The sequence below is a fragment of the Ambystoma mexicanum genome, chromosome 2p, assembly GCF_040938575.1.
Source record: "Ambystoma mexicanum isolate Mex_15411 chromosome 2p, UKY_AmexF1_1, whole genome shotgun sequence".
Taxonomy (NCBI): domain Eukaryota; kingdom Metazoa; phylum Chordata; class Amphibia; order Caudata; family Ambystomatidae; genus Ambystoma; species Ambystoma mexicanum.
Genome location: NC_090923.1, coordinates 1,484,672,098 through 1,484,692,904, shown reverse-complemented (window position 1 = coordinate 1,484,692,904; position 20,807 = coordinate 1,484,672,098). Strand labels below are relative to the sequence as shown.

At 46.6% G+C, this 20,807-nt stretch overlaps 1 protein-coding gene across 6 annotated transcripts in view; it reads left to right on the top strand.

Annotated features, from left to right (window-relative positions):
- Positions 1-20,807, top strand: part of RHBDL1 (rhomboid like 1) — a 1,038,041-nt gene that overhangs the window by 400,234 nt on the left and 617,000 nt on the right. For 4 of the 6 annotated variants that reach the window (XM_069646124.1, XM_069646123.1, XM_069646122.1 and 1 more), the window contains one exon: positions 6,388-6,612. The exons of 1 other annotated variant lie outside the window; for it this stretch is intronic. In XM_069646124.1, the coding sequence (XP_069502225.1) occupies positions 6,388-6,612 (225 nt within the window). The remainder of the gene's footprint in view (positions 1-6,387; positions 6,613-20,807) is intronic. One more of the 6 variants, XM_069646125.1, reaches the window with a different exon arrangement.

Below are 20,807 nucleotides of genomic sequence, written 5' to 3'. Positions count from 1 at the left end.
TTTCCTCCCCTTTTTCTGCCAGTCACCAATGAGCTTTCCAGAGTACTGCCACAGCAGGGAATGGGTGAATCTCTTTGCTATGCCATAGCTCCCAACCTTTTTTGTCACCAAGGCAGGTGAAAACACCCAATTTTCTTTTTGTCGGGTGAGGGGCCCATAGAAGTGAATGGGCGTATGAGGGACTTGGCAGGTGATTCATCCGCTTTCACGGCGGGTGACACACGCCAAAAGCGGGTGAATTGAGAGCTATGGCTATGCCCTGTTATGCTATGTCTTGTATAGCATACAGTCTACCACTTTCACTGTTTCTTGGAATTTCAGGATCTGCAGGAGGCGTGGTATGGGGCTAATTTCGGAGTATGCAAAGTTGCTTTGTAGCACTGTTTTATGACTGCAGATATGAGAAGATGGGGCTCTCTGTGGTGTGTAAGTTGTATTCATTTTGTGAGTTGTCTGGAGCAGTAGATAATTTGCGCTCAAGACTGGTAACGTAAATTGTTTGATTGTAGTGCATGCCGGACTAGTGTTTGAGGAGTGTGGAGGATTGAGTTTGTGCATCTGTGGTGAGCTAGGGTACTATTTAGGAATGTTTAGTTTCGACACATGCCTTCTGGTGGTGTACATTATATTGTGTAACCTGTGATGTTTCTACTTAACACACCTTAACACTATTGCTGTATTCTCTCTATGTATGTTCATGCTTTTGTGTTAAGTTTCTTACTTTTGAGAACTTTCTACAGCATTTTAGGTGTGCGCTTGTTTTTTCTGCTTATTTGGATGGGAGTCAGCTTGTTTTGGGCTTGTTTTGGAAGGGCATTCAGCTTATTTTTTCCTTCCGGCCTGGCAACACTGGTTGTTCCATATATGAATCCCAGCCCGATTCCTTGTGAGCAGCAGCATCGAGACATGGCCCAGGTGCGGGGTGCTGCTGCTGCCTGCATATATGGAACAACATGCCTGATGCAATCACGGAATGAAACTTCTCCCCGCTCTCTTTATTGCTTCTGGACCTGAGTGATACTTCATCGCTTCGGGGCCAGCGGGCTGTGATTTCTATTTACTGAGCTGGCTCGGGGCTGTTCTGTTGTTATTAGGTCATGCGGCGGAGCCGTGTTCCCGTTAATCCCCAGGTGGGACAGGGTGGCCCAGAGCTAGTAGCCTCTGGTGGTGGTGCTCGGATCCCCTTTTCTCCAGGGTCTCCTGTAATTCACGCTAAGATACAGGGAGAGGGAAGTAATGTCCCGTTCCGTGGCTGAAGTTCACTGTTTTAAATACACTGTCAATGGTTCCATTATTATAAGTATTGCTCGTGTCTAAATGTAAAAACCTTTTTCTTTAAATATCTCCATGATCGTCTCCTTTTTTTCCGTGCTCAGAAGATGGCGCCTTGGTCAAATGACTTCATAACAAGCTCTATATAATGCATGTCCCTCCCTCCCCCGTTCAGTTTTGTGTTTCAATATTATCCACTCTTCACAAGATGAGCTGGCACACCTGGAGGTCGCTTGAGCCTCAACTAATGTTTCTGTCGGTGAGTTTTATCATCAAGTGAATGATTTCATGGAAACAAATGGGGATAGTCTGAACTCATTGCGGAGAAATGGATATCACCCAGCCACACACTGGTAACTGACACCAAGAAAGCAAGAAATATGCAATATAAATCACAATAAGGACGACATACTTGTGCTAGTTCCCATAGTGTACAGACCTGAAAAGGGAAGTCAAAGGCAGATCTAGAAATTCTTAATTGTCTGATGTATCTGAAAGCAAATGCTGATAATTCTGTGGCTCACGTTTGTACATGAACCCTGGTTCGTATGATAGATAATTTAAATGAAGGACGCTGTTCCCACTTCTCAGGAAGTAGAGTGGAAATCTGCTTCTGACACTGTACAGAGTCTTCTAGCCCAGTGTTTAATAATGTATTTCAAAGCCAAGTCACAACTAGTGTTTACCCCTGGGCCCCCTCTCTGCTTTGGTGAAACGCGAGACTGTTATCGGTACAAACACACAGGTGGTTATTCTGATTTATTTGGATTCGCACACTGCTGGTGGACAAACCGGTCTTTCAGAGATCATCATATTCAATAGAGTCAACAAAAGCAAACTGCCTCATTACAAGTGTGGCTAATACCCTGCCAAACTAGGGTACCTTTGCAGCTTGCAGTAATAATTATTATTATTATTGAGTTTTTATACTGCGCCAGTTAACCACCACATTGGCCTCAAAGTGTGTAAACCTTTTCCAAGTTAGGAGCCTTCAGTCTCTCCCTGGGAACGCAGGCCCATAGTCTGCTGAAAGGCAGTGACCAGAAATAGTGGCATAAAAGAGAAGAGTGTTTTGTAATAGTAAGTCTCTGCCTGATTAATGATGTGTGTTGCTCCCGATTCTGAAGTAACATAGGACTTCATTGGGGAGTGGCTGTATTATCGCACGTGGTAATTCCCGCCAGCACCATTTTTAGTATTGGCAATATCTTCATTTGGCAGCTGGTGGGTTTCTTGCCTATGGATTTCCAACGCCTGCAATCAGACAGAGTGGTAAAACAGGCTGTAACAATACTGCTGCCTGTTTGTACCGCCACAGCCAGCCTCAATGAAGCTCAAAGTCAACAGAGTCGCAACGTGAAGCTAAACACATGGAACATGTGTGCAGCAGAAAATATAACAGTCCAGGAAAAAACTAGAAACGATTGTCTCCCTTCTCAAACATACTTCAATGCCAGGTTTGAAACTAATCATCCACTGCAGTGTGGCAGCTGCAGAGAGGTTAGCCATCCTGAGCAAGCTCTAGGCGCGAGGCTGTGACAGATAGGACACCTGGACCCGAGTCCCGCCTATAGGCTCCCTTCAGCACTGTCAGGTTGTTTGTGATTCTGGCTGCTGGCATGAAGTGTTTCATCCATGCTTTTCACTTTACACTGACAGTGTTGGAAACATACGCAAACCCGAAGAACGGCTGTAGAGGCCCAGCTCTGGGAACTTGGGAAAGAGCAAACTCCGGTCCTCACACGCGAAGGAATGCAAAGCCATGTGAACAATATCGCCTCCATTTTCGCTTTAGGTCACATTAGGTACGCGGGGCACCAGTTCATGACTTTTCTTGTTCTTTGCCCACCAGTCAGATTCCTGTGGAGAATGGAGAGACACAGCATGATCCAGGGGGCCACATTACATCTCAAAGCAGCAGTGACAGCGCTGTTTGACTGAAGCTGTAGTGTTTGGTTCCAAGTACTGTTGCATCCTGTGTGTGCTGTCAGCTCTCTGCTGTCAGGCGTGTCTCCAATGCTAAGGGCGCCTCTGTATTTAAGGGCACATTTTTAAAACTTAAATGAATCCTAAAATAAATGCAATGGAAAAAATGATAAGCTGGGTGTTGGCGGAAATGTGTCGCTCCCTCATATCTGATAGGATTCCTGTCCCCCACTTTCACTTAACCAGTATACGGGAAGCTGCTGTCACTCAAGCGCTAAGCAAACTGAAGCCCACACAGTCAATACATGATGTGATCCCGGGTGGACTCTGCAGTCTTGTGCTGAGTGCATAACCCTGTTTGTAGTTGATGTATATAATGGCTCTTTGCAGAGTGGTGCTGCTCCTGCCACCTTGCATATTTCACTGATCAAGGATCTGTTGAAGAAAGCTACCCTATATCCCAAAGTTCATGGTAACTATCGTCCTCTTAGTATTCTCTCTTCCTCTGGCTGCCATCTTGCTATAGGAAGGGGTAAAACAACCGCCAGTTCACCTTGAAGGACACCACCTTCTCTGCTCTTTTCAATCAGGTTTAGGGTTTCAACATGGCACAGAACCTTCCCTGGCGGAGGTTTGTGGACAAGTTGTTGGCCATGGATTATTTTGGGGTGCCATATTTATTGGTGCTCTTGCTCTTTCCTGTGACCTTCAGTACTATTGTCATATTTGTTGGTGGTTGCTTAATGAGACCTGGAGTCAATGAGGTGGTTTTATTGCTTCCGGGGTGTAGGGGCCTCAGAAGTGCTCCTTGGGAGCCATTCGTCATCTTAACCCATATGCATGCGTGGTGTACCCCACTATCATGCGATGCCTTGGATATTGGTGTCTATGGCCCCGTTGGAGTCACTACCACTCTTCCTGATTTCCAGCACGCCTTCAACTACGTACATGCAGCGGTCTAGTTCTTTTACGTCGCATGTACGTAGTACTATTTAGGTACTCCTCCTCTTGACATCTGCGCGTTGCAACCTTTCGGTCAGCTGTGTTTTTCCTTGCTGCCGTGGTTGCGCTACGCTTTGTGTCCCGGTCTCTTCCGGTTTCTTTGGCTTTTTCCCTAATTTGTCCCTCCTGGGAGGGGGGTCCTCAGGGAAGTGCTCTCTAGTAGCCTTCACTGTGGCTTCCTCTCGTGCGAGACTCAAACTTCAAAACAAAAAGGAGAAGGATTACAGATCCCATCGATCCTTGAGCCCAGTTGAAGAGGACACGATTTACTCAGGTGAGGAGGTGGAGGAGGGAAAGTGGGACACTCAGCCTCAACAAGAAAAGGAAGTTGACACCCACGTACTCCCCTACATTGTCCATCTCAGCAAGTGTCTAATCTGCTCACTAGGAATTCTTAGTCCTTCCATGTTATCCTAATTGGTATTTGTGTTGCACACACCTGCCACTGGTGTAGCCTATATTGGTCTGTCTGGAAAGAGTGGTGTAACTTGGGGCTTGGTAGGGAGGGGGTGCCACTCAAGGATGGCCTGGGAACCAAAAGAGGCCCTGGAAATCAAGTGGCCCCATATTACACATTTTCAGCAAGCCCAACCTCTTTCCTGTAAAATATACGAAATAAAACAGGTTACCACACAAGAGGCCCAGGGTGCAGACAGGCCTACCACCTACCGGGACATCTCCAGAGTTCCCTATAGGTTCTATTTGGTTCTTAATGAAGTGCCCTATTTACAACATTTGTAACACATTTTTTGTTTTTCATTTTTAGGGGTCGGATGTGGGTGGGGGTGCCAACGTTGCTTCCCGCCTGGGGTGCAATCTGGTATAAGACCGGCCCTGGCCAGTCGTATTGCCTGATCTGCCAAAAAGTGTGCATGTTTAAAAGTGGGCAAGGGCATACGCCATTTCAAGTGCATATAAATAATTTGACTGTTATATTTTGGTTTCAGTCGCTGAACAGTTATGTAGAACGATGGGGGATTTCTCACAACAAGCCAACGTTTCCCCATAGGGCTGCTGGTGGAGCTTACTCCCGAGTTAAAGTCAAATGCAATTATGAAAAGTGTGAATACTTATCTAAAACATAGCAAATAGATCTGGCTTTTGCATAGGCATGGGATAGACATTTGCCAGCCACTACTATAATTGTACTACCTGGCCATAACATGGCAACAGCTGGAAAATGGTGATATTACCTCAGCATATGATTGCAGTGCCTGAAATATGCCCATCTAATACCCCTGGACAAGACAAAAAATGCTAGCTTTGTCAGTGCTTGTTTTAACAGCATTTCATTTCAAGAAACAGAATTTAAATAAAATGACTGAAGGCACATTTGGTTAAGACATTGTTATTACACCAGTAGCACATTTTACAGCTGCAATTGAGTCCTTAACTGTTAACACATTGCTTTGAAATAAAAATGGCAGGCCAGAGTTTGATGTTACTGCTTGATAAAGATACCTCAGAGAGGTCCCAGGAGAATGTGTATTATGTGGGGAGGAGCAAGTACAGGACGGAAATAGCAAAATTAATTAGTATGGCCATAGTCTGTCAATGGGTGGGTAAATAATCAAACACCTTCGAGCTGTGTGTTCCTCCTCAAGTACCATGGGCCTCATTACAAGTATGGCGGTAAGGCAACAACGGCGCCGGTATCGTTACCGGTGCTACCAGCCTCCCTATTCCCATTGAGCCCTTTTGGGCTCAATGGGAATGGGGATAGGGATGTACCGGGCCCGGCACCCGCGAAAGGGCAATTTCCGGGTCCGGCTGAGCCGGAATAGCCCGGTAATTGCCCATTCGCGGGTGCCGGACCCTGATGCGAGTTAATATACACACTTGCCCCAGCAGGGGTGAGGGTCTAATATTCTGCAAGTAAGTGAGTCTCTGGGAACATGGGAGGGCTATGTGGGTAGTCTATATGTCTCACTGTTCCATAACATGTCACCAAGCCACACTAACCAGAAACCTGTTAACAGTATGATCCCTCACAACCATACCTCAGAGTGTATGCTACATCTGTACATGCACTATTATTTCCTGTTGGTTTGGTGGGGGGTGACCAAAACAATGAATAATATGACTGTCAACAGTGCACCCTACTGACAGGTAATGAGATATGTTGCTATCAATCATGTTTATATTAGTATCAATGATAGTCAATCCCTGTCTGGGGACTTCTTCTAGATCAGCAGCAAGCGCACCAGCAGTTTCAAGCGGGCCATTGCGAACGGAAAGAGAGTTTTGCCGCAGGATTTCCTAGTGGACGAGGCTGGCCTTGGAATCTACAAACGATTTGTTCGTTATGTGGCCTACGAAATACTCCCAAGTGAGATGGACCGGCGGTGGTACTTCTATCGACACCGGCCATGCCCCCCTCCAGTCTTCATGGCCGTTGTTACCTTGAGTCAGGTACAGCATTATTTTGAACATTCAATATGTTTTGTCTAGGTCTTTATGTTTGGCAACCTACCTTCATTCACCATGAAAGGCATTGTCTCACCCTTAATGTAGTGGTTTTGTGCCCAGGAAAGAAACGTTCACAGTTTCAGTGCATTTCTGTCAGTTACAATGAGAAGCTATCCACAAACATCTCTCGTAATTATCATCAGCTCTTGACATACCTCTGTTTAATCGGAATTGTACAAAAATGTCGACCTGGGAACTGCGACGGCCGAAAATACCGACTTTTTTTTCTTCTTTTTAACCCCTCCCTTACACCATACATATATATATGTCGGTGGTTAAGTGTATAATATTAATATGGGGGGGTTGCAGGGGTCTCCCCCACACATATATGTAGTGTAAAGGGTTAAAAAAAAAGTCTGCATTTTCGGCTGTCGCAGTGATCACATAGATCCGTTTAATCTATATCTTTACACTCTTGCTCACCTTCGATAAGGTTTGGGTTATCATTTCTAGTCCTGTGCCAATGACACCCAGATCCTTGTTCTGATCTTGTTTTTCAAATCGATTGTGTGCAAATCGATCACAGAATCATGCACAACTGGTAAAAATTCAACACATACAAGATGGAGGTATTGTAGGTAGTAGGGGATTCTCCGTCTCTTTGGGTGTCACAGTTATGGCCCTCAGAAATTACTCCTGCTCCTACTCTCTACCTTAGTCGGCAACCCAGGATTTCTCTCTGACCGGAATCAATCACATTCTCCCTGGATTGTGTCACTAAAAGCTGTTTTCATTTTATGAAGGATGTTGAGAAAGATTTTCCTCTGCTCTCTACCTCAGTCTGTTGAAGTTTATTCTACAGACCATCCAAAACTCTGCCACTCATCTTCCCCTTGCGCTGCTTAGCTTCAACAATTACATTGGCTCCCCATCCACTAGGAGGTTCTGTTTAAAATCCTATGCCTGGTCAACCGTTTTTACTGCAGTGTGGGACTTCTTTTATCTATATAAAAGTCACATTCTTTTTGTGGTGGGATATGTGGCAAAGCGTTGTTCCTTATTGCAGATGGGGAGCCGGTGCAAGGGAATCTAGGTCACCTGGCCTAAGCCCCGCCCACCTAGTGCCTTCCTGGTTGCCACTCTTTTTCCCTACTTAAGCAGTCCTCCAGCCTCTTTTCCTTTGCAGATGGGGAGCAGGTGCAAGTGGATCTAGGTCACCTGGCCTAAGCCCCTACCACCTGGTGCCTTCCTGGTTGCCGCTCTTTTTCCCTACTTAAGCAACCCTCCAGCCTCTTTTCCTTTGCAGATGGGGAGCAGGTGCAAGTGGATCTAGGTCACCTGGCCTAAGCCCCGCCCACCTGGTGCCTTCCTGGTTGCCGCTCTTTTTCCCTACTTAAGCAACCCTCCAGCCTCTTTTCCTTTGCAGATGGGGAGCGGGAGCAAGTGGATCTAGGTCACCTGGCCTAAGCCCCGCCCACATGGTCCCTTCCTGGTTGCTGCTCTTATTCCATACTTAAACAGCCCTCCAGCCACTTTTCCTTTGTAAGAAGGGGAGCAGGTGCAAGTGAATCTAGGCCACCTGGCCTAAGCACCACCCACCTTCTTAGCCCTGCCTCTTCCTTTCTGCTCTCAGCACTTAGATCAAGGATGTTTCTTGCCCGGACGTCCGAAGCGAAGGGCAGATGAAGAAAAGGGCAATTCCTATTTGCACCTGTTCGGATCAGGAGGACCCAGGGCTTGAACTCCTGCTCATACAGCAGGTAAGCATGCACCAACATGTGTTTTCTCCCTATGTCCCCACAGGCCATCCCCACCATCATCAGGCAACACCAACGTCAACTTCTCCGGTGCTGGGGTGAGGATAGGTGCTTCGTGGCACAGTAAGTTGTGCATTTGTAAAAGTTGTAGTCTAACACCGCAGTGCGTGTGTTCCCCCCCTTTGTCCCGGTTGCTTCCTTGTTTGTTGGCTGTCCCCCTCCCTCCAGCTCACCACACTCTATTGGTTGACAGCCCCTTAAAATCAGCCACACAAGTCACCCCCTGCTGTGGCAGCCTCTGTTGCCAAGGACCAGAGGCTAAGTACAGCTCCAGTGGTGTCTGCTGATTTCCACCACGATAGCACGTAGCCTGCAGCCGTTGACCTGCTGCATCTGATCAGTTAAGTGGAATCTGGGTGTGTTATATTGTGCTGTGCTCAAAAACGTAACAGTTTTCCACCCGTTTGGGAAAGTCGAATCTGTGTGTGTTGTATTATGCTGTGCTCAAAACATAGCCTTTTCCCCCCCTTTTCGGAAAGTAGAATCTGTGTGGGTTGTATTGTGCTGTGCTCAAATACTTCTCCAACAACTTAGCCATGTGTGCTCCATCGCATCGTAGGTCCCCGTATCATGTTCTGTTCCCCCCTCCTACGTTTCTGTTCCTTCCTATCGCATCTCAGTCCTTCCCTCTCTAATCTATTGTGTACTATTCTGACATGTTCTTGTGCTTCACTGTTTTTCTGCAATTACTTTTCTTCTTCTAGGTTCCTGTTGTGTTCTGTGCCTTGTTGACTGTATTGTTGATTGTATTGACTTGTTGTTTGCTCTCTGCGGTTCTTGATATTGTATTGCTATCCACGGTTGTGTCATCGCATTGCAATTGCCTGCATTCTTCACTTCTAGGTTTCCTGTGTTTTGCTTTCGGTCCTGTATTGCATCTGCTTTCTTTATTTCCAGATTCCATGTTGTGATTTGTGCTTTGCCTGGTTCTGTACTACATCTGCATTCTCTACTTCTAGGTTTCCAGTTGTGCTTTTTTTCTTTCTGGTGGTTCTGTACTACATTTGATTTGTAGGTCTGTTGTTCTAGTTCTTTGTTGTGCCCCCCTCCCTTTTGTGTCCCTGCGGTGCCTCCCTCCGGTCTGCCCCACCTGCGTGAACTTCCCTACCCCCTCCCCTGCCTGGGCTCCCCTCTACCTAGCCCTCTCTTTTCTCCCCACACCCCCTATGCTGCTCTCTGTCTCACTATCTTTTCTAACTGCTTTTCTATCAACTATCCTATCCCTCTCACTAAGTCTGGCAGGAAGAAGTTCTTTCAGACAGACCCTTACCAACATACTCTTTGTCGTTCCCATCCAGGCCTATTGACCCCCCATATCGTCTCTGTTCTCTCTCCTTTTTCCTCTTCTCCCATCAATGGCGGCACCCGGCGAGAGGCCCTCCTGGCCCCCTTCGACTACTCTAAGACCATCATTAATGTCTACTTAAATAGCACCGCTTTGGTCCAGGGCCATCAAGCCAATCGCCACCCCTTTGATAGATGCTTCCTGCGCCTTATCATCTTCCTTTCCTCTCCTGTTATCCCTTATTACCCATCTCTGGCTCCTCTGCTGCCTCCTTCCTCTGCTACCTCTTCGGCACCCCCTGATGCTTCTCTGACCACCTGTTGTCTCCCTCCTCTGCCACCCTTTCCGTGCCTTCTCTTCCTTCCTCCTCAGCTAATCCTCGGGCAGCTCCAACACTTCTGTAGGTTGTAACTCTGGCATGTACCCCTCCACGGACATCCTTCAAATGTGGCAACCTGCTCCACATAACTACTCTCAACTCTTGTTCAGCTGTGAAACACTCCTCTAAATGTAACAAACAATAGGAGAGCCCCTGTGTGCAAGTGTGAGTGGGGGCAAAGTATGTAGAATTTACAAAAACCGACAAAGGGGTACTCACACTCGAGACAGTCCTCGATTCTGTCCGACATTCAAATTAAATCTCCATAGTAATTTAAAGGCTAGTGTTTGCGAGGCAAATCACAGGGGATACACCAAGGGAGCAGTCTGAGAAGTGCTAACCATACATTTATTGTTGAAAGCATAGTTTATTTGAGATTTTACACAATTTCTAAAGCAAAAAATAAGTAGAATAGAGCAATTGAAAAAATAAAGAAAAACAGAACATTCATCACAAATATATCAAGTGCAAAAGAAGGGACTCCTCTGACATCTGCCATCTCCTGGAAGAGCTTGATTTGGATGTACTCATCTCACCGAGACTTGGTTCATGGCCAGCTCTGTCATAAGCTTTGACACTCTCCTCCCTGTTGGCTAAAAGATCCTCTCTGCATCCAGATCCAACTGTTCTGAGGGGGTGTAGCCTTCCCGGAATGGATTCCTGCCTCCGTCAAACCTTTACAGGCCTACACCTCTTTTGAATGCCTTGTCTGCAATTCCCTCTCTCTCCTGGCCACTCTCTTACCATGGCTACTATCTATTGGCCACCTGGTCAGATCACCTCCTTCCTCTCTGAGTGGGTGGACCTCTCCTCCTCCCTCCTGGCCTCGACCACTCAACTCATCCTTCTTGGAGACTTTAACATCCACCTGGATGCTTCCTGTCCCTCCTCTGGACTCTTTTGCGACCTCTCCGACTCTCTCTTTCTATTCTCCCCTCTGGCCCAACTCACTCTCCTTCCCAATGTCTACAAGATCCTCTGCGTACCCAGAACCAACTGTCCTGGTGGGAGTGTAGCCTTGATTTTCCCAGAGTGGATCCCTGCTTCTATCATTCCAATGCAGCACTACTCCTCATTTGAACACCTGGTCGGCAGGCCCTCCATCTCGCCTTGCCTCTCTCTCACTGTGGGCACTATCTACAGGCCGCCTGGCCAGATGGGCCTCTTCCTCTCTGCGTGGGCTGACCTCTCCTCCTCACTCCTTGCCTCTACCTCCCAACTTCTCCTCCTCACAGACTTGAACATCCACCTAGATGCTACCAGCCCTTCTTCAGGTCTCTTTCACAACCTCTGCAATTCTCTCTCTCTATTCTTCCCTCTGGCCTAACTCACTCTGGATGTTCTGATCTCCTCAGACCTCTCCTTCTCTAACCACTCCTCTCCCTTAGAGTGATCCCTTTCTCCTTTCTTCCCACCTCACTCTCTTCCCCGCAGGTCAAGCCGACTCCAGCACTGCCACCTACCTTCTTGGACATCCGACCCATGAAGCGTGTGTCCGTTGAGGCTTTTGCTGCTACTTTATCTCCTCCTCCTGCACCTTTGGATGGCTCACACCCTGACACAGAGCTCTCTAACCTTCATCTCTCTATCTCCAACACGCTGGATGTCCTTGCCCCTGTCATGTGGATCCACTTGAAGCCCAAATCCAAGTGCAACTCTTGGTACAATTCCAACCTCACTGTCCTTAAACACAAGTGTAGGGCGGTGAAACAAAGTGGGGGGCCGCCTGCTCCAAAGGCAGTACAGACTTTCTGTCCTCTCTAAGAAGAGAGCCTACACCCAAGCCTACATCTCTGTGGCATCTAACAACTCAGCCAAACTTTTCAAAATCTGCAAGGAGCTGGCCTATCCTGCTGCAGTCTCTACCTCTCTTGCTCCCTCCCAGGCCCTTTGCATGGCCTTGGCCTCTCATTTCACTACTAAAACTCAGGACATCTTGTCCACCCACTCTTCCTCTACCTCCCCTTCCTCCTCCTCTACCACTGCTGGCCTGTCTGAGGCTGTCTCTCCACCTCCTTTCTCCTCCTTTCTCCTGTTCACCCCTGACAATGTTTCTAGACAAGTCTGATCTATGAAAGTCTCATCAAAGCAGGTTCTCCCCTGCTCATCCAGAACTATCAAGGACCACATCGGCACACTTGCTCCAGCCTTGGCCGATTTCTGCAATCACTCCTTTGCTACTGGAAATTTCCCCTCGCCCCTTAAGCGCTCTATTGTGCACCACCTTCTAAAGAAGCCCTCGGCCGATCCTTCCTCTCCGGCTATCGCCTGATCTCTATCACTGCTTTCCTGTGCAAACTCTTGGAGAAGTTGGCAATCTCCCAACTTAATCTACATACTAAATCTGTTGGTTGCCTTCATGGCCACAGTCTGGCTTCAGAGCTACCAGAAACATAGAGACTGCTCTCCTGAACACCCATGAAGTCTTGTTCTCCAATCTTGACTCTAATCTCCCTTCATTCCTCACTCTCCTTGATCTATCCTCTGCTTTTGACACGGTCAACCATGCCATCCTGCTTAATCGTCTCTGGGACAACCTTGGTATTGACTCTTCAATCACTACCTGGCACCTCTTGTTCACTGCATCGCTACTTTCTGCTCCAGTTTTCAATGTTATGCGGATGACACTCAGCTCTCTTTCAGGCTCCCCTCAGCCACCTCTGCTTCTTCTTTCATACCAGACTGTCTGGCTAAAATTCAGGAATGGTGTGCTGCCAATGATCTCTGCCTTAATTCCAGTAAGACTGAGATCCTCCTCATTGGGACACCCGCTCCCTCCTTTCTTCTCTCTCTCTGGCCGCCCACTCTGGATCCTCTTCCTGGCCCTTCCTGTGAGGCTAAGAACCTTGGTGTCATCTTCGACTCCACCCTCTCCTCTCCTCACATCTCTAAGAAGTCAAACTGTCAGCTGCACCTCCTCAGAGATATACTTCCTTGTCTCACTTTACCCGAGAAGCTCACTGTCTCCAGAGCCCTGGTCCTCTCTAGGCTGTACTATTGCAACAGCCTCTTTCTAAATCTTCATGCCTTTACCCTTCGACCTTTACAACTTATCCAAAACAGGACTGCAAGACTTGTCCTGGGCCTCAAGCCCATGGATCATACCTCTCCAGCTCTGAAAATGTTTCACTTGCTGCCCGTGGCTGCAAGGATCAACTTCAAGACCCTCTGCATTGTCCACAAGGCTTTCTGAGGCCTGGGACCACTCTACCTCCAACTTTCTCTTCCAAATCAATTCCTTCTTTAGCTCTCCGCTCAACCACCTCCAACTCTCTGAGGGTCTGCCTCTGGAACAGCCTCCCTGCCTCTCTCAAACTTGAGCAGAACCACCTCCATTTCTGGAAGCAACTCAAAACCTTCCTTTTCGCTTCCACTTTCTCTCTTCCTCTCCCCTGCTGATGCACCTGACTGCTTCACGCACTGATCACCTGGTCACCCTCTGACCTCGGGCCCAGGCTCCTGCATGTCCAGTTGCACTGCCTCCTGGCTCCCCAGCACTTAAGGGTCTGTATCTGCAACCCTAAAGTCCCTTTCTCTGCACTTATGAGCCACCCACTGGCTGCACTTGTGAGTTAACTGCACTTCATCAAACATCAATGTATAAGGACCGGTCCCGTCACGAGGAACAAAACTTGAGGTCCAGGCACTAGGATGCACGGTTTCCAAGATATTTGCACTGCAATCCACGACAACAAACTGCACCACGCCAGGGTGAGGCAACAGGTGGGGAAAGAGCACAGAAGGTCCCAGTATGCAGCAGCACACCAACTCTCGCCTCCCGCCGATGTCTACTCCTGGGTATGTCAGCCAGCCGCACGCGCCCATTATCAGTGCAGTTAACTTCAGGGTGCAAAGCACATCAAGTGATGATTTAATCGGAACAGTAACCTACCGGATGAGTGTTATCATGTCTGTGTACAGAACCCTTTCGGAGAACGGGTACTTCTGCTAGTAATTGATCAAATTGAACCTTATGTTCTTGGTTGGGTTCTGCGCCCCTGTAATTCTTACCTCCTTCTCACAACCTGCTTCCACTTTTCCTCTTCAGGCAGCAGAGCCTTCCCATTAGTGACTCCTATCTTCTTGAATTAACTTCCTATTAATATTAAATATATATATCCGTTTCACCAAATGTTTGCAGCTTCATTTCAGACCTCAGTAGGTAGTCAGTTCCAAGAGGCCCGGGGCGATAACGTGCTCTATAAATACATCTAGACCAGCGTTATTCAAACTGTGGGTCGCGGCCCTCTGGTGGGTCGCAGCCTCATGCCCAGGGGTCCGCGCATCCACAGCTTGAAAGTAAACATTGGCATCCATTACCAAAGGATCAGGCTGTTGCTTCATCAAAGAGCAACAGCCCGATCCACGGCCCCTGCCACACATGCTTAGTGCGACAGGGGCCGGGCTTTGTCAGGTCTCAGGCTCGCATTAGAAGCCTATTTAGGAAGACAAAAAAAAAACACACACACTTTGTTTGCCGTGATGACAAGTCATCGCGGCAAAAGAAGGTGTGCGCTTTTTCTTTTGTCTTCATGAATAGGCTCCTAATGGAGCCTGAGGCCCCACAAAGGCCCGACCCCTGTCACACTGAGGTCAGGGGCCTGGCTTTTGTGAGGCCCTGCAGGCTCCATTAGGAGCCTATTCATGAAACAAGGTAAAGCGCACACCTTGTTTTGCAGGGATGACCAGCCCCTCCCATATGAATGCAGAGCAGGAAACCACTAATGATGGCACATTAGTGACAAACTGCCCTACTTTCAGATGGGAGGGGTGGTAGGGAGAGTGAGCCAATCCATGACAGCCAGCTTCTCTAAACTTGCATTTGGCAAGGGCCTCAAGCTGTGCTGCTAGCTCAATCTGGCTGACTGACAGCCAATGAGGATGGAAGGCGCCACGTCTTCCAACAATAAATAGTACTCACCTGCAGCTTCAGTGATCCTGCTTCAGATTGCGTCCATCAACTCCGGAGTTACATGCTGTCACGAGGTTCCTGCTTTTCTATTCTTTTTACTTTCAAAAAGGTAAGTGGCATTTACATACATGACCAATAAATAAAGTGACCAGAAACACAAGGAAAATCGAGGCGTGGGGGCCTCTGTTCTAGTTGATAGAACAGAGGTCCCCACGGTCCTTATTTCTCCTGCAGCAGCAGTGTCCAGGGACAGCGCCAGGGCATTATATCCCTTTCGAATTGGAGGCGCCAGGGCATTTCAAACTTTTCACATGAGAGGGGCCTTCACTGAGTCTTGGGGGCAGGAGGAGCAACTGCCCCCATGTTTCCAGTCAGAATTCATTTAGCTCAGTGATATATTCAGTGCTCTGTTTTTTTTGTGTGCTGGTGCTTAAAATGTGCGCTTTGCAATACAAGCTGTATACCGCTGACTGGTTCCACTCTAAGCAGGGGAGAAAAGAGGTCTGTGGGGACTCCGTACAAGTGAATAGAAAAAAGACCCCATGGTCCTCATGTCTCTTGCAGCACCAGTGGCCAGGGAAGGCGCCAGGGCATTTCATCCGTTTCAAATTACAGGCGCCAGGGCATTTCATCCGTTTCAAATTACAGTCGCCAGGGCATTTCAAACGTTTCACATGAGAGGGGCCTTCACTAAGTCTTCGGGGAGGGGGAGCAACTGCCCCCATGTTGCCAGTCAGAATTCATTTAGCTCAGTGATGTATTCAGTCCTGTTTTTTTGTGATGCTGCTTAATATGTGCGCTTTGCATTACAAGCTGTATGCCGCAGACTGGTTCCACTCTAAGCGGGTGAGAAATGAGGTCTCTGTACAAGTGAATAGTGAATTGTGAAGGGGTGGGTGAAGCGGCTATGGTTGTCTCAAGGCTTATTGGAGGCAAAGGTACAATTTCTTTCTTGGAGGACCACCACATAATGCCCCAATGGATTGTGGCCAGCACAAGCAGTTAGCAATGTCCCTTGCCTTTCTTTGGATTCTACAAACTAACCAGATCTTCAAGTCGGGACCCATAGTACATGTAGAACACCACAAAACATGTGGTGCACTATTGGAGGACCATGTTTTTTTCAGCCCCTCATTTTTGCTCAAAAGCCTTCTAGTGCATGTGTGATTTTGTCACAGCTACATGTTTTGCATTTTTGTTTTTGAATTATCGTTTTCAAATCCTACTGTACCTCATTCGGTACGTAAATGAGGTTATCAACAAAGCATATGAAAAGGCATTAATATGGGAGTTTACATTTTTTCATAGGTGAGGAACCCATTTTGAAATGGAGCACTTCTTTTTGCCCAAAAACGGTAGTGTGAAAAGGAAGGCAGACGCAGACATTGACACAGGAAAAAAACCTGCAAAAGCCAGAAAGTTTGATGGCACATATTTAGACCTTGGATTTACTTCCGTTGTGATCAGAGGTGAAACGAGGCCTCAGTGTGTGGTGTGTGGAGCAATTTTAGCCAATGAGAGCATGAAACCAGCCAAATTAAGACGCCACTTGGAAACAAAACATGGGGAGCTCATTGGCAAGAGCAGAGACTTCTTTGCTCGCAAGTTACAAGTCATCAGTCAGCAGAAAAGTACAGTGCAAAATATTGCTTCTACTCCAGCCAGTGCACTGAAGGCATCTTATGATGTTGCCTACCTCCTTGCCAAAAATAAAAAACCGTTCACCGATGCCGAGAAAGTCGTTCTACCAGCAGCCATCGCAATGTGCAGGAGAATGGGTGCTGAAAGTGTAGCGGACAAGCTAAAAATGATTCCTCTGTCAGACACCACCATCAGCCGACGTGTGTCTGAGATGGCAGACAATATCACTGCTCAGTTAATCACACAGCTGCAAACGAGTCTCTTTGCATTACAGTTGGATGAGGCAACAGATATATCCAGAGAGGCTCATTTAATAGCCTATGTAAGGTACTGTGGGGCAACTACAATATTGGAAGACTTTTTGTTTTGTAAGGCCATTAAAACCAGGGCAACAGCATCAGAACTGTTTGACATTTTAAATGATTTTATGAGCAGCCACTGTTTGAGATGGGAAGCCTGCGTAGGAATCTGCACAGATGGTGCCCCTTCAATGTGTGGAGATAGATCGGGATTGAAAGCCAAAGTGTTGGCAGTCGCTCCACATGTTGTATGGACACACTGCATAATTCACCGTGAAGCGCTTGCTGCTCGGAATATGGACAATGAACTTTCTGATGTACTCAGTTCAGCTGTAAAAATAGTTAATGCCATCAAAGCACAGCCAACAAGAGCACGTCTCTTTGCAATTCTGTGTGCAGAAATGGGGTCAGAACATGATGGTTTGCTCTTTCACACAGAAGTCAGATGGCTGTCCAGGGGAAGAGTGCTGCAACGTGTGTTTGAACTCCGAAATGAAGTGCGGCAATTCCTTTTGGATGTGGACACTGGCAAAGCAAACCATCTGTGTGATCCCCGCTGGCTTGTGCTCTTGGCATACCTTGCTGATATTTTCGATAAGCTAAATACCCTCAATATGTCTTTGCAAGGAGCCAATGCCAACTCATTTACAATGAATAAAAAAGTATTTGCCTTCAAGAGGAAGCTAGACCTCTGGAAACGAACAATTGGAGCTGGGGTAGCAGTTCAGTTCCCATTGCTTGCAGAAGCAATTGAGGAAACAGAGTACAACCTGCTGCATGTCCTAGAACCAATCACAAGTCACCTAACAACATTAAGGTCCAGCTTTGATAAATACTTCCCTGAAGAAAATGCTGGCATTAATGACTGGGTGATGCAGCCTTTTCTGGCAGAGGAGGTGGTGCATCTTCCATTTGATGCCCTGGAGGAGCTGATTGAGGTTCAGTCGGACACTATTCTGCAATCTGAATTTAGGAACATTGCAGTGGGTGACTTTTGGCTGAAGGTAATCCTGGAGTATCCTACATTGGCAAGGTCTGCTATACAGTCTCTCTTACCCTTTGGGTCTTCCTACTTGTGCGAAATAGGCTTTTCAGCATTGGCTGTACTGAAAACTAAATACCGCACAAGGCTGGAAGTGGAGGACAACCTCAGAGTGGCGGTCTCAAAAATAAAGCCACACATTGACTCACTTTCTGCAGAGAGACTGGCCCACCCTTCCCATTAGTGCTTGCTCTGTAAAATCAAATTGCCTTCTGCTGAATATACTAATAGGAATGTATTTTGAGAAAATAAAAGCCCTACTGGAGAATTTTGTGTTTACTTGCACGGTTTCTATGTTTGGATTGTATGTGATTGTCCTAGTGTCTTGGAATGTCTCCCCAACAGCATATTGTGGGATGTATTTACCCATGCATCCGAGCCCTACCTCAAAACTGTGCAGTACTGGCATTGAAAACATCATAATGGCCAGAGCTCCCCAGAAAATGCACAGGAAAATCCCATTTTGCCTATATTGTTCAGAGGGGCAATGCTGGTTGCCAAAAGCAAACCCATAACTGTTGGGAATTCATTTTTCTTGAATGTCAAATATGGCAAAATCATGGGCACAGAATTACTTTACTGCAGAAACACACCAATGCCATGTCCTGAACATGGACAATATACTCCATGTAATATCACTTGCTGAAATGAATCAATCTAAAAAAAATCCCAAGGATGGATGCAGTAACCACAAAATCCTGAGGGTGGCGCTAGCGGTCTAAACTCTGACAGGAGAGCTGTCTTGCAAAACTGTCTAGTGCAAAGAAAGGGGTCTCATTTCATCAAAAGTTCAAAGGGGTTGCCTGTCCTGAGAACTCTTGACACTTCAGAACTCAACACAAGAAGCCAGGAAATCACAGGGTTCTGTTAATTAAATGCAAAGTGGCTCCCTGGCCTCCTGATCTCAGCTTCCCAGAGACCACACAATGGCCCCTCTCCTCTGAAAGGAATATGTTGATTTTTACTGTTTCCTGTCAACAAAGGCCTGCCTGCCCAGAGGATGCATGTGACTGACCCACCCAAGTCTTGGAGGCGGACTCCAACACTCTGAGGACTGAATTGAAAGTAAAATATATATTTTACAAAAACACTGATAATTCTTTGTAATCAAATGACAGAAATGTATAACTTTGAGAGACTTCATTTAAAAAATGTACCTTTAATTCAAGCCCAAACTCCAAATTGTGGGATATTCTGGGACAAAACCCTGCTGTTTATTAATATTACAGACTCCCTGTTTCCGCTAGACAAAAGAAAATGCATTGGTATGTGGGTAGATATGTGAGGAACAGTTGTATAAAATTTAATGAAGATCCAATGTTGTTTAGCACATTAAAAAGTGCTAAAAGTTGCCATTTTTGAATGCAAGCTCTTAGAAACAGCAGATTTGGGACAGAGTATACCTCATGTGATATGTGACATGGGTATGTAATTTCAAACAACTGTGTAACTGTGAAATATCTATTTTGATCATATATAGATTTGGGTGCACAGATGACAGGGGAGTATTTTTCAAGAGATCATAAATGGCTGACATCACTCTGACACAACTTAGCTCCCCCAATCAGGGGAGAAATGAAAGCTGGACCAATGACAAGTGAGAGGGGAAAGTTTAGTTATGACCAACACACACACCCACTTGCAGAACATATAAATGGACCACTGAAACTTAGGTAGAGACATTCATTTTCATCTGCAGCGGGACGCTCTGCCGGAAAAATCCATACTTACCTCCATCAACCTTCAAGGAGCCAACACTTAGACTCCAAGATAAACAGAGACTACAGAACCTTAACCAAAAAGGCCACTGCCAGCAAGAGTATTTGTCAACAGGCCTGAAAATCTTTTTGCAACTGAACTCTTCAGACAGCCGGCTGACGCCGTCTGAATTTTGCCAAGAACTTTTGCAAGAACCCGGTGACAGAAATATCCAAAGAGAAGGCAGGACCCGACCCAGAGAACCGGTGCCTAGCAGAGACCAGGCCATTGTATCCAGAGTGCTGACCCCGATGCTGTGAGCAGTTCCAGAGGCCAGGCGCTGTGAGCGGAATTCGGGAAGACCTGACCAGACTGAAGTCCGTGACCAAGTCGCTTTCCGGTTCAAAATCTCTTGTGAGTACTCAGCAAAACTCAGAACACATCTCTTAGTTAAAATCATATAATTCAATCCATTTTTAATCTAAGTAGAACTGCAGCTTAGCAATTGTGTTATTCTGCCATCATTTTTAAAGCTGAAAAAGTGTTGCGTTTAAAATTTGCAAAACCAAAAACGACCTTCACTAAAACGCTCATATCTCCGCGACCGTTTGTCTTAGAGACTTGCAGTAACTTTCATCTGAAAGCTTAGAATCTTAGCTTTTAATCGAACCACATTCCTCACCCTTATAGTTTTACCGCAATCGCGGAACACGCATTCGCGAATTTTGCCGCGATTTGCAAATTTCTTCACGTGTAAACATTTGCTGCTGCTTGCCTTCCATTTGCCAGAAATTCGTTTAACCTGCTAATCATCCCTGAATCATTGCTAGTGTGAGCCTGGACTAATATTAACTAGATACCACTCACCCTGAACCTCCTAGAGGGAATTAAAAGCATTTTAACATATTTTCACTCCATTGCCAGCACATATCAAAGCATTTTGCCTGTGTTTTCAACGTCTGTAGTCTAAGTTGCTGGGTGAACTGAATCACATTTGATTGCATTTCTGAGAACTGTGTGCCTTCCTTCCATTTCCTTGCATTGCATAAAAGGGGGGGGGTGAATTGTACAAGAAAGTGATTACATTGTTTTTGCTGAAATCCTATCAAGTTATTTTCTGTACTG